Raw genomic sequence first — 13619 nt, 5'->3', positions numbered from 1 at the left:
ACCATGGGTGGCCTGTTCCCCCCCCCCAAAGATTGAAGCCTTCAAAATGAGGAGAGGCTACACAATTAGGGCTACCGTATTTCAAATCCTGACGAGCAATTAAACCTCAATGGCTGACTTTGGACATGCTCAGCCAAAGGTATCCAGTGGATCACGACTGGCAGCTGCACCCAGAGTTGGCATGGAGCAAACTCTGATAATAGTGAAAGACTGGCAGCTGCACCCAGAGTTGGCATGGAGCAAACTCTGATAATAGTGAAAACACGGTCTACCATTTTTTTACTTCTACACTGCCGAAAACCTTCCAGACTGTGCTTCTCCTAATCAAATCTCTAAAGAAAATCGGGAACAACCTGACCCAGATTGGGCCAGGTTTGTGTGGTATCCGGAACTTCTGCCCTTGGGTGAGGCTACTACTTCGAGAGGATTTTCTTTTGCACCAACAGAACAGGGTTCTGCACCCAAACCTGTGCAATTCACACATCAGTGAGTGGAGATTGAGCTGCAGCAGTTGACTATTTGATTTGCCACGAAAAGTTGTGGATGTCATCTTAGCTGGCAGGTGCTCTTTCACTAAACTATTTATTGTGAGTGCTTGGATAAATTTGTGCCCTCTGGTGGGTTATTAGTTTAGTTGTTGTATGTACTTTATTCGATAACATTTTTTATCATAAAAGTATGTACATCCTCAATTCATAAAAAAGCAATCCATTTACACATACAACCAATGTACAATCATTAAAATTCCCTTAATTTATTTTTTTATATACAGTAAAGACTTAAACTACTATATACAGCTTTGAAAGTTACAGTAAAAAGGACAGTATTCAACATGAGCCCACCAACGCCTAGCTCTTGGCTTTCTTTAGCAACTTTGTACGGATTAACCAAGCTCTGCCCAAATACTTTGCCACCCCACAAACAGTAACAAGAGAAGTGGGATCAGATATTAAAACACATTGTGCCAGGGGCGCTGAAAACCTTTGACATTGAAGACTGAATTTGGTTTGCACCCCTCGCAGCTCTTCAAGTATGCGCAGTTTCGGCATGTTTGGCAGGCCCAGAACATACAACTAGCCGACCTTCCAGAATATGCACCATTAGAGGGAAGGCTACTCCAAGAACAAATACAGGGGAAAGTGGTCTCACTCACGTATAAAACTCTGATAAATAACATGCTAGGCGATCTGACGAAACTTCGACGGAACTGGGAAACTGAGATGGGAACAATGGATGACATTGACTGGGACACAGTATTAATGCACCCTAGAGACGTGGCTATTAAATCCAGACTGCGCCTTATCCAATTTAATGTGCTCCATAGAACGTACTATGACAGAGTACGTCTCTATCGCATGGGGAAAACTAACGACAAGAAGTGCCTCAAATGTAAATTAGAGGACGGGGACTTTTACCACCTGGTGTGGACGTGCGCCTCAATTCGCCAATACTGGTCTTCCATCTTTGCGGAGCTGGGCGAGGTGCTGGAGATCCCTCTCCAACCGGAACCAAGACTGGCCCTGCTAGGAATGACTAATGACGTTGACCTTACGAGACGCTTACTAACCTTCCTAATGCTGGTGTTAGTGGTGGCAAAAAGAGACATAGCAAAACACTGGGGGTCCTCGGTATCGCCGGAGATAGAGGAATGGAGGAGAGGGCTGGACATGTACATGGCCGCAGAAAGGGTGACATATAAGGCCAGAGGGTGCCTGAGAAAGTTCCGTAGGGTCTGGTCTAAATGGAGACACTACCATGGGTTTGATGGGGGTCTGTGAGGGGCCCGTCTTAAGCCGAGGAACCTATAACTCCATGAACACACCAGAAAGGCCTGTACATAAGCTGCAGTGGGGAGGGGGGTGGGGGGGGGGAGAATACTGATGTTGTTGCAGTCAAGTCACCCTGGGACGATTGTCGCCAAAAAATGGACAATGCTGAAGGGGGTGGGAGTGGGTGCTGGAAATGTGTGCAGTTAATTGCATGATTGTCATGTTTGAGTTCTGATAAAATAAAAACATTTCTAAAAAAAAAAAAAACAACTTGTGCCATCCTATAATTCCTAAAACCTAGCTCTGTACAAATGAGTTTAAGCCATGTTCTTCTCGCCACCCTGTACGCTGTACATGCAAAAAGGAAGTGGGCTAGTGACTCGGTAGGGGCTGTACAACCTGGGCAGGGAACAGATACAGAAACATGTTGTTTCCAGCCTGCAGTAACTTCATTAAGTGGGAGAGTACCAAACCTCAACTTTAGATAGAGTCCTATCTCTCGGATTTTGAATGAAGTTGAGGAAAGGTTCGAGCTTTCTGGCAGGTTTATATTCCCGGAACTGCTCGGTAAGGGTCCCCCAATTGGCATTATTCTGCTCCTCAGCCTGCACCCAATAAGCTTTCTTAGTTATTTGTTTGGGTGGCGGGCACTGGGATGCCCAAGTTTCACCTAGCCCTATATTAAAAACCAGCTGTCTGAGCTTACTTATCCACTTGATCTTATTACAGGTGTTTAGTTTAATAAGTTTGTCTAGGGCTACTGCATAACTGGCCAACTCGGGCATCCTACTTAAACGTACCCAAAATAATAGAGGGCGGAGCCGCACTATCTTTAATCAAGTGTTTTCCCAAGTCATGACAGAGGGGTTTTAATGGGGTAGAACATGGGAGGGAAACCAGACCTCTGAAGAACTTGTTCTCAAATCTAACCAGGTCACTTGTGTTCTCAAAACCCCATAATTCGGACCCGTATACTGCAGAGGGTAGTGTTTTCCATTCATACCCCGCAAGGGCCGGGGCTATTGGTTTACTAACGGACAATTGCTGTTCTCTTAAAATTGCCCCGGACACTACTTTGTGGTTGAGAAGCATTTTTGCCATGTGGGAGTTCCAGTTCATCAGGTTATTCACCCGGACTCCCAAATAGTCAAACGACTCAACCACATCTAGTGGGGTACCATTAAGGGTGATGCCATTCCTAAATCGTTTAGACGGCGACAGTGTCATTTAGCTTGGTTTTGGTGGTGTTAATAATTAACCCCCTTGCATCACAAAACTGGCTAAACCTATCCAGTAGTTTTTGCAAACCTACTGAGCTTTTGGAAATCAGGAAGGTATCGTCTGCAAAAAGCAGGGTCGGTGTTTTCTCTCCCGCCAGGACTGGGGCATCGGCTGAGTCCTCTCTCAAATGGTCTATTAACAAAGAGGGAGAACAGAGTCTGAGCCATCACACAGCCCTGGCGTACCCCTCTATTCACCGCCACCCTCTCAGTCAACTGGCCCTGATTTCCCCATCTCACTCTTGCATAATTCCCCTCATGGAGACGTTTAATAAAATCAAGAAGTGAGAAGGGGAGACCCAGTTCATGCAACACTTGCCAGAGTTTGGCACGGAGGACCAAGTCAAAAGCGGTCTTCAGGTCTATAAAGGCCAGATATTAACTGCCTTTCCCGATGACCACAGTTTTCCAATGGACCGTGAAGAATCTAAATACCTGGTCCATCGTGCCAACCTTTTGTCTAAATCCTGCCTGAAAATGTGAGAGGATATTTCCATCTTCCATCCAAGATCTTATCCTCGTGGTGATGAACCTGCCAACTACCTTCTGTATTACGTCATTTAAACTAATCGGCCTGTAGTTGGCAGGGTCTTCTCTAGCACCTTTTTTTATATATTGTCACCACCTCTGCTCCCTTCCATGAGTCGGGAATAGCATGACCCCTTGCAATAAGATTCATTAAAAGGCAAATAAAATTTGCCCAAAGCTTTGGATCGCACCGGAGTAAGTCTCCAGGGAGTCCATCAGGACCCGCTGCCTTTCCCGGGGCTATACTCGCGATAGCCAAATGTAGCTCATTAATCACAAAGGGTTCCACTGGTGCTACATTTTCAAATCTAGCTGGTTCAGGGACACTTTGTAGGGATTGGAGGTCTCCCTCATCACAGTACAGGTTAAGGAAGTAAGCATACCATTGTTGCTCTGTAATGTGATTTGGAATGGGGTCAGCTCCCCTTCTATTGGTTTTATTAATAATCTCCAAAAAATAAAGTTGCAGCGCCGAGACACCCACGGGTAATTGAGCGCTTAACAAATCGCCTAAATAAATAAATAAATAAATAAATCTCTTAATAGGGATGCGGATTTGAGCTCCTGCCAATGCTGTTGCTCCCAATCACGCATCGCTTGGTCTATAGATCTTGAGTACTCCTTCCTGGCCACTCTCACTGCTGACAAGTCTTTTTTATGCCGAGCTACGGTTAATACCTTCCTCTTCTCTGCATGTGGCCGTATACCAAAGGTTATTCGATCTTGGAGGACCCCTTTTCATCATTCTAGTTTCCTTGACAATAAAAAAGGAACCCAGCCTCTCTATTGCATTGTTATACAATTTAGTAAAGGAGAGCTCTTGGATGTTTTCATGGGCCGAAGTCATCAATTCCAGCTCTGCAATTTTTTGAACTAAGTGCTCCCTTATACCAAGTAATTTATCCTCCTGACATGCAACCTTGTTCCATTTCAGGCGCCGATTACAATTCGATGGCACAACCTCCTTTGTTTTCATTATCGGTGCCTTAATTGCCTTCCCACAGGCCAATGCCCACCTCATTTTCATGCACAAAGGATTTTGATCACTATCCTCTGTGGGCTTTACCTCCATATCTAGTAGATCACCCCAAAGACAGGTGTCCAGCAAATGTAGTCTATCCTTGACGGGCAGCTAATCCTATTATAAGTGTTAGCCCGACTCTGATCGGAACATGTCCTGCCATTCAAAGCTCTCAAGTTATATTCTAACGTGAGAGCATTGATCTGGATCGCCCTTTGTGACCACTTCTTGATTGGTGCTAAAGTCAGGGACGAATAGCCCATTTCATATCCTCCTCGTTGATTCCCAAAAAATCTTCCCCACTCAGGGGTTCATACGTGCAATTAAGGTCCCCACCCACAATGATATTGGCAAGGGGAGAAATACAAGATAATTCAGCCTCTAATGCTGTTATGGTAGCTGACACTTGTGCCCCCGGAGATCCCCTTGCGTACACATTAAATAACTCCACATTAATGCCATTATGGGGCCCCTTTATTGTCAGATGTAAAATATCCTGTGTGGGTGGTTTATGCATGGTGGTTACCCAATTCAACGCAATATTAACCCAATTCAATGCAATATTAACCCAAATGTGGAGTCCCCCGGATGGACGGCCTTTACCTGAGCTTATAGCGGGGATGAAGAAAGTGGTGTACCCTGTCTTATATAAGGGGACCATGCTCCAAGTCTCCTGGAACAAGCAGACATCATACTTGTCAATAAATTCATTCCACTCCGGGATGGAAAGTTTTTTTAAGAGACCCGCTATGTTCCAGGAGAGAAGCTGGATCACCCTTGGGTTTGTGGCCGCGGTCGTAATCGTGCTATTGGCCAACCCCATCCCTTCAACATTAGATCTTTCTATCACTGGGTTATCTAAGCTTGGAGAAGGCCCTCCCTTTTCCCTCTTTGTTTGATCAGTTAGGGACTCTTAATTGGTGGACTTCACCTAGTCAATCCACTCTATTAAGGCCAGAGCTTCTACCCACCCTAACAGGTGACCAAAGTGGTAAGTGTCTGATCTGGATATCAGAATGATTAGGGGGCGATGTACGATACTCTAGGGCCAGTAAGTTCTCAGCTATTGTTGCATTGGTTAGCTGCAACTCAATGCAATCCGTCATGGAATTAGCCGAGGAGATCATTTTTACCCTTACCATGTCTTCCCTGATAATTGGTCTGCAGCTCCTTACATGGCGTAACCAGTGAATCGCTTTATTGTGAATAGATTCACTGCTTTCGTAGCCGTACTTGTTGATGTATTTAGGGACCTTGGTCGTATAGACTGATACTGGAGAATTCCCTACGGGAATACTATTCCTTAGCATAACTGGGCCATCCTGCCTAACCTGCTCTTCTTTGGCAGGAGGTAAACCTCGATATCCTGTTTTGCTGAGATGTAAACCCGGGGGCTTTGCTCTATCTTCCCTAGTTTTTACAGTATCTGAGTAATATCTAGTGGTTTCAGATAAAGGTGAACCAGAAAGCCTCTGGGCTGGGTTGCTTGGCACTATCAATGACCCCACAACCTCCCTTGATTTATTGGCTGGCAATACCCTAGTTGCTCTGCTAGCTTGGATTGAAGGGGGGGGGGCATATGCCCCCGGACTGGTCTACTCTGCATGATCAGATGGAAGCTCTATAGTCTTATTATTAAAAAGCTTCGTCTGCTGTTACATCCCCTATAGTTTGTTCTAAGACAGCAAATCTATTTGAGCAGGGAGTAATACTCTCTTTTTGGCAAGTATACGGAGCCCCGTGAGTGGTGTAAACTGCTACCTTGTTTGGGGATTCTACTAGTATTCTTTCCTCAGCATCACCTAATGAGCTATGGACTTCGCAAATGGGAGGCTTTGAGGATTTTTTCTTATTAAAAATTACGGGAATCACCCGTTTCTGAATCTGCGTGAGAGCCTTATCAAGGAGATCTGGGTTTTCTCCAGAATTACTAATTGCGTTTGCACCCAGAACCTCTTAACATTCCTCAACAATAGCTTCAATTCTTGTTAAAACACAGTTAGTGGCTGCATGCGATACGTTTTTTGCCTTTTTCCCTTTCTTAGACGATAATAATGGGGCTCCACCCTCCATAACCTTTCTTTTCCCCATTTTGTAAAGTCGTTTAACAAGGGGTCGAGATAATTCGCAGACCAAGTTATTTCCCCCAAAATGACTAAATGTCACCGCCACAGAACTTATCCAGATAACATTTAAGTGCTCCCTGCCGAGCCCTCTGAGCCCCTATTAATAGACACACAGTACCTTTTGTCCTTCTGTGGCGTATACCATAAGTTAGAGAGGGGGCCCAGCCCTGCCTCTTCCTGACAAAGACGGGCCCGCCCTTGGCCCGGGGCGTGTCCCGCGAAGCGGGAGCCGCGAGGCCATTTGAAAGGCTTGTGGGCGGGCTTGTAGGTGGTGAAACAGCACAGGTGCAAGCGTTGCAGAGCTCCTGGTCCTCGGAGTCCCTGATCTCCAGCAGCGAGTTTTAAGCACACCCAGCGGCGAGCGGCACCCTTAGTGTTTGGTTCAGCAAGACCCTGTGGTGAGCACTATAAAGGTTCTTTATTGACCTTTCCGGTTTTTCTTTGTTTACCTAACCATCCATATTTGTTTAAAAAAAAATCTTATTTAATGCTGTTTCTGAAAGGTTTAACACTTTTCTTACCAAACAGTTTGTAATTTAATACTGGGATCTTAATTTGGTCCATATATTTCTTATGTGTACTCCTTTTGGCCTAATGCGCAACTACTCGGTGTGTCTTCTGACTCTAAAGACGGTCTTCCTCGTAGGAATCATTTCAGAGTGTTAGATGAGCCAACTCCCGGCTCTCTTGGTGCACCCACCCTTCACACAAGGACGCAAGTGCAGCCTCCAGAGAGGTATTAAGTTTCTAGCTGTAGTGTCTTGATGTCTGAAACCCGCTGAATATATAATTTCAAATAACATTGTTTGGTGCCAGCGTCCTTATTTAAATAGAGAGACGTGAAACTAGGACCGACTTGATGTAATCGCCCAGCTTTTAAAGGTGTGTATAACTGCAACAGAATTATGTCAACAGAATTATCTCTGAAGCCGTTAATAAATCTAAAATACTGTTCAGCGTGGTTAAAGACCTCGCTGGTTCTCAGACCACGGCTACCCTTCCCCCTCTATCAAGCAGTAAATGCGATGAACTTGCTCAGTATTTCATCTCTAAAATTGAGAATATTTACCAGGACATTTCTGCCCAAAGAGACAGAAAAATCTCGGTGAACTCACTCTTTGATGTCGGGGAGGTTGTTGACTCCTCTGTGCCGTCCTCTGATTCACTCCTGTCCTGGCCTGATCTCCACCCTTCTGGAGATCCTGAGCAAAGTTAAGTCCGGCTCTCCGATTGATCCTTTGCCCGTCCCAATACTGCGCTCTCTGGATTCCCCCCAGCTCTTGATGATCTATACTTTGCTTAATCACTCGCTCAATACTGCTGTTGTTCCCAGTCGCTGGAAGCACGCAATGGTCACCCCGCTATTGAAAAAACCTACTGCTGACCCCAACGTTTCCTCTAACTTCCGCCCTATTTCTTTATTGCCTACATTTTTCAAAATCTTAGAGAGGCACATCCACCGGCACCTGTCCCAGTTTGTGGCAACAAATAATCTATTACATCCCTCTCAGTCCGGTTTCCGTCCGGGATTCTCCACCGAGACCACCCTCCTTGGCGTTACAGAAAATCTCCGCCTGCTATTGGATCGAGGTGAAACAGTTGCACTGATATTGCTTAATCTCAGTGCAGCTTTCGATACTGTATCTCACAGTATCTTTCTCAGTTCCCTTGCGGCCATTGGCATTGGTGGAAAAGCCTTGGATTGGCTTACATCATTCCTGACGGACCGGACCTTTCACATATTTTCCCACTCTTCCACTTCTAAAATGTATTCTTCCCCATATGGTGTGCCACAGGGTTCAATACTTAGTCCCCTCTTTAATCTTTGTTACCCCCCTGGCTCACATTGCACAACATTCCGGGTTAAATCTATTCACTTACGCTGACGACTCTCAAATCGTCTTCTCTTTATCCCAAGTTGACCCAACCTCTACCTCCCCCCTGCAAGCAGGTCTCAGCGAAATATCCAGCTGGATGAATCGCAACCTGCTCAAATTAAATGCCGGTAAGACCGAGGTTCTGGTACTTGGGAATAAACCTGACCTCTGGAGCCCGAGACATTGGCCGTCTGCCATGGGTTCCTTACCTTTTCCGTCCAAACATGTGCGTAATCTTGGTGTGACCATCGACAATGGCTTATCCATGAAAGATCAGGCCTACAAAGTGGCAGCCATCTGTTTCACCATTTTGCGGTGGCTGAGAAAAATCTTTTGGATGCTACCATCTAACACCTAGAGATCCGTTTTAGATGCCTTGGTGACCTCCAGGTTGGATTACGGCAACGTGCTCTACCTGGGGTCAGCCAGGGCGGTCACACGTCGTCTCCAATTAGTCCAAAACGCCGCCGCACGGCTCCTTTGTGGTTGCCGAAAAACTGATCACATCACAGAACGCTTAAAGGAGCTTCATTGGCTCTGATTTGAAACTCGTGTAAAGTTCAAGGCTTTGAGCTACATGCACAAGATCAAGGCTGGGGTAGCCCCCTTGTACCTTCAGTCCTTAGTCAAATTATATACCCCCTCTCGTTCTCTCCGTTCCTCTTCTCAATATTTATTTTGCGTACCTAAGTACAGACTTTCCAGAATGGGTGGCAGTTCCTTTGCAAACTTGGGACCAAGACTTTGGAACTTCCTTCCTCTGGACATCCGTATGGAGAACTGTCACGCTCGCTTCCGCAGAGCTGTGAAAACCTGGCTCTTTAACCAATAACATCTTACTGGATAGTTCTTGCTGCTTCTGCCTTTCAGCGCCGGGAAACCCTTGTGGGTGGCTGTCGCGCTTTATAAACTCAACAAATAAATAAATAACCAGATCCTCCTAGTTACAGCCATTGCTCAGAGGGAGAGGGCTGAAGCCATCTGGTTTGAGAGGTCAATGCATTCACTGATAGGTTGGTTGCAACAAGAAAAAAATCCAGTACTCCCGGTTTTCTTTTTAGTATTCATAATCCTAGGTTCTAGAGGCCCGATCTGCAGGATTTGGATTCCTAACCTACGGGTCCAACAGCTAAGTTCAGTGCACCATCACGGATTAAATAAGTCCAGTTTTACTGCAGCCCTACAAAACCCTCTGAACTTTCCTGCAGGTGTGGTGTTAGTGTGTTCTGGGTTGACCGAAGTCCCACGAAGAGTTCAGGGACACAGTGGTACTCAAAAGCAATCTTTCATTAATAAGTTACACATGCAAGGAACACTAGAAATGTGATATGTAATTCTGACATTTATTTTAAAATAGTTATTTAAAAATTCCTGAATTTAGTGCACACAAAATAAGGTATGGTAACATCACGAAAGATGACTTCCCCCATAACGTGTGTGTCATCTGAGATCACTTGGCTGCTGGGTAAGTTTTAAAATCAGTCCTGCTTTTCTGATCGCCTTAAGTCATTTTAAGTCCTGTGACATTTCCTGCTTGCTAAGTGAGACCGTTCATGATCTGATTCTCTAGTATGTGCCTCCTCTGCCATAACTCTGATCTCTAAAGACTGCCACACAATACCTAGATATGTTGTATTTACACTCCTTTCTTGGCAATGACCTCACCTCTACAGTTTGACATCTTTCATACTAAGTTACCCACATCAGACCACCCCCAGCCCAAAGCAGCCACATCAATTGTAAATAATGCGGAGTATTACTAACCGAACATGATTTTTTTTTAATTGCCCTTGGTGAGTATTGCTTAATGTTTCATTGTTCTTAGACTAAAGCCATTAGGCCTACTCACGTTGCTGTTCTAGGATTAGCACCCAAACCTCTGGTTTCATGGCATTTAAAGTTCATTGTTTCACCTTATGACAGTTAGCCTAATGGCTGTAGTTAAAGCTAATGGTAAACTGTGATTCCTTCTGTGGACATTTCCAGTGGACTTTATTCCTTTTTCACTGCCGTTAAAATGCAGCATAGTAAGTGTGTGATATATGGATGTTAAAAGTAAAAAGTTTTACTTTTTTGTATTTGTGTACATGGGCTCTGTTGATATTTTGTCAATCTGTATTCCATATCTTTTTATTTTGTTTGCTAACCTAAACATTAATGTGTTTTGGTGTTTTATTTCTGCAGACCTCCAACCATGCACAGTTGTCCGTAGGAAATACACTGGGAAATGTCCTTATGCAAAGTAAGTGCTACTGTTTTCCTAAATAAACCTTGCCTATGCAGTGATGGGATTGACAACGATAAACCACTTCCCATTGTTGGTCTGTAGCATCTTTTGTTGCTGATTTTATAGGTGGTGACGCATGTGTGGGCTGTGGCTAATTTCTCAGAGTTCATTTTACACCTTAATTTCAGATGTTTTACTAAACCACGACTGGAGTTTCAAGACCGCTATCCACCCTCTACAGTGCTATATCCTGCATGTGCCATGTGATGCAACCCTTCTCTCCAGTCATGTCCCTAGTCCCCCCCCCCCCCCCCCCCCCAATGCACCTTTCTATTTTGGCTCACATTTAAAGTAATGCCACTGCTTCGTGCATTGACAAATAAGAGACTCTGGTCTGTCACAATTTTGTTTCCTCATTGGACTATTTATCTTCAGCTGAATTAGGTACACGACTGTGCTGCTATTTACATGATTTTTTTTTCTTTTCATTTCTTAATGTTGGTTGTTTATGATGCTTAAATCCTTTTGATTTCTCTCTAATGCATGCTCACACTTGATGGGACTTTTTACTTATGTGATCAGATTAAATGTGTTTTAAGAAATGGAGTTTTGGAATACTTACCACTTAGGGTTAACATAATCTCTATGTACATTTTGTCAATTGAGTTTTCTATGCCATCAATCTTTATTGGGCATTTTTTTTTTAAATAAAAAAATCTATCCCATGTAACATTACAAAAAAAGATGTAGAAACTGCTGAAATCCCAAGCAGACAAATGTGCCAGGCCGCAACACTCGGGGGGCATGGATAGCTTAGAGTGTCGGAATATAAACAGGAGGTGCAAGGCTCCTTAATACGCCCTTGACAGGAGAGAACTTGTTTGGCTCGGCCATGTTCAAGTCAATCCAACAAATGAAGGGATGGCGACACAACCAAGCCTATGGGTGCCTTGCAATTTGAGGGCCCCTTTAAAAGAGGTGCCGCTTTCACAAGGACGTCAACTGGCAGGTGATCTTTCCAAGATGCCCTACTACAGATATTCCATGGTCCTGGGATTTGCAACATCAAGACAGTACCAACAATATTAACAGTCATACTTTCGGGGGAGAGCAAGTCATGCCTCCAGAGGATCAACATTGACATCAATGACTGTTTAAGACAGGATCCTCTCACATATAACACAGATGGGGGGTGAAATGGATGAAAACCATCTGACGAAATGTGATACAATAGGGATATTGCATAGAATTGGAATACAAACCACCAAATGTCAAATAAAAGGTTTTACAAAGGGAAAGAATTCAGTGCTATAGCAAGAATTAAACGAACAGATACAAAATCAAGCAATAGACTAAATTTGCCCTTCAGAATTTAAAAAAGGGGTGAACTACTTGTATTTCCTGATGCAAAATAGGACCTAAAGCAAATCCAATATCTGAGACTCCTCAGCAAATGGATAAAGACTCAGCCGTTTTAATTGCCCACACTGCACAATGTATACCTACTGTAAAAGAGATCTATGTAGCTATCCTAAACCTCAAGGACATGTATTCATGCTCCCATTAACAAGCATAGTAGTAAATAACTTGTGTTGCCAATTGAAAGTGCTTTCCTTTGGGATAGTCTGCACCAAGGGAATTCACAAAGCTTCTCGCAGTGGTGGCAGTCCACCTCCTAAGGCGGGAGAATACTTGTGTACCCCTACCTAGACAAATGGATGGTAAAGGTGTGCTTTATTAAGTTCAGGTAGAGCATAGGAGAAGTAATGCACACCCTCCAGGGATTGGGTTTCACCCTCAATATGGAGACCTCATCAACAGTGCCTGAGAGACAAATGGTGCTTCTAGGAGAGGCCTTCTACTCTAGAATAGGGGTGTACTGTTGCAGTACATATTTAACTGCACTAAAGAACAAGCTGGCCTCTACTAGAAAGGGCAGTCTCCGACAAAGAACAGTAATGGAACTACTAAGTATGATGGCCTCTAGCATACCACCTACCCCATTCTTCATGTGAGGCCTACGAAGGAATGATTTCAAAGCCAGTGGTCACCGATAATTGATAACTGGCAGGATATAATGGTATATATAGAGTTAAAAGGGAAATGCAATGGTAGAATGTTTCAAAAGGCATTTAAAGAGCACCCCTCCACCTGTGACTATTACAACAGATTCCTCCTACCCAAGCTGGGGAGCAAGCACAGGGACTGTAAACATCAGGGGCGCGATGGAACGCCTCAGAAGCCATCCAACACATGGACGTCCTAGAAGTCAATTCAGTCTTCCTCGCTCTGAAGACATATCACATGCATATCCGGGAGAGGGCAATACTCGTGTTAACAGCGAACCCAAATTATGATTTAGTTCAACAAAGCTGGGTCTGTGGCTCAGTGAATTAATGCATTTACTCTAGGTATTGTGTTTGACCTCATGGTCACATGTTTGAATTCAGATGGATCCACCCAGGCCTTCGCTTCTTTGAGGTTGATAAAATAAGTACTACTGAGTTGGGTAACAAACATTTTATTTAACTTAGAGACCCACGACTCGGGTGAACGTGTGCTTTACAAATGCATTTTATATAAACCGGGGGGGGGGGGGGGGGGGGGGCAAGATTGTATGTGCTGTCCAGTACAAGAGATTTGGGAAATGGGCTGTGTGAAGGGGCACCATGTTAACAGCAATACATCTGGCAGGAGTCCAAAACAAAGTGACAGACTAAGCTGACCGGGGAAACTAGTCATTGGAGTGTGAATTAAAAGTTGTTGTCTTAATTGATTTTCCATGAATAGT

At 44.3% G+C, this 13619-nt stretch overlaps 1 protein-coding gene across 3 annotated transcripts in view; it reads left to right on the top strand.

Moving 5' to 3' along the window:
- ZCCHC2 (zinc finger CCHC-type containing 2) overlaps positions 1-13619 on the top strand; it is a 283093-nt gene that overhangs the window by 137191 nt on the left and 132283 nt on the right. For all 3 annotated transcript variants that reach the window (XM_078687775.1, XM_078687777.1, XM_078687774.1), the window contains one exon: positions 10786-10843. In XM_078687775.1, the coding sequence (XP_078543901.1) occupies positions 10786-10843 (58 nt within the window). The remainder of the gene's footprint in view (positions 1-10785; positions 10844-13619) is intronic.

This window comes from Lissotriton helveticus, chromosome 4_1 (genome assembly GCF_964261635.1).
Source record: "Lissotriton helveticus chromosome 4_1, aLisHel1.1, whole genome shotgun sequence".
In the NCBI taxonomy this organism is placed as follows: Eukaryota; Metazoa; Chordata; class Amphibia; order Caudata; family Salamandridae; genus Lissotriton; species Lissotriton helveticus.
Note: the sequence above shows the minus strand (reverse complement) of the source record. Positions and strands in the feature narration are given on the sequence as shown.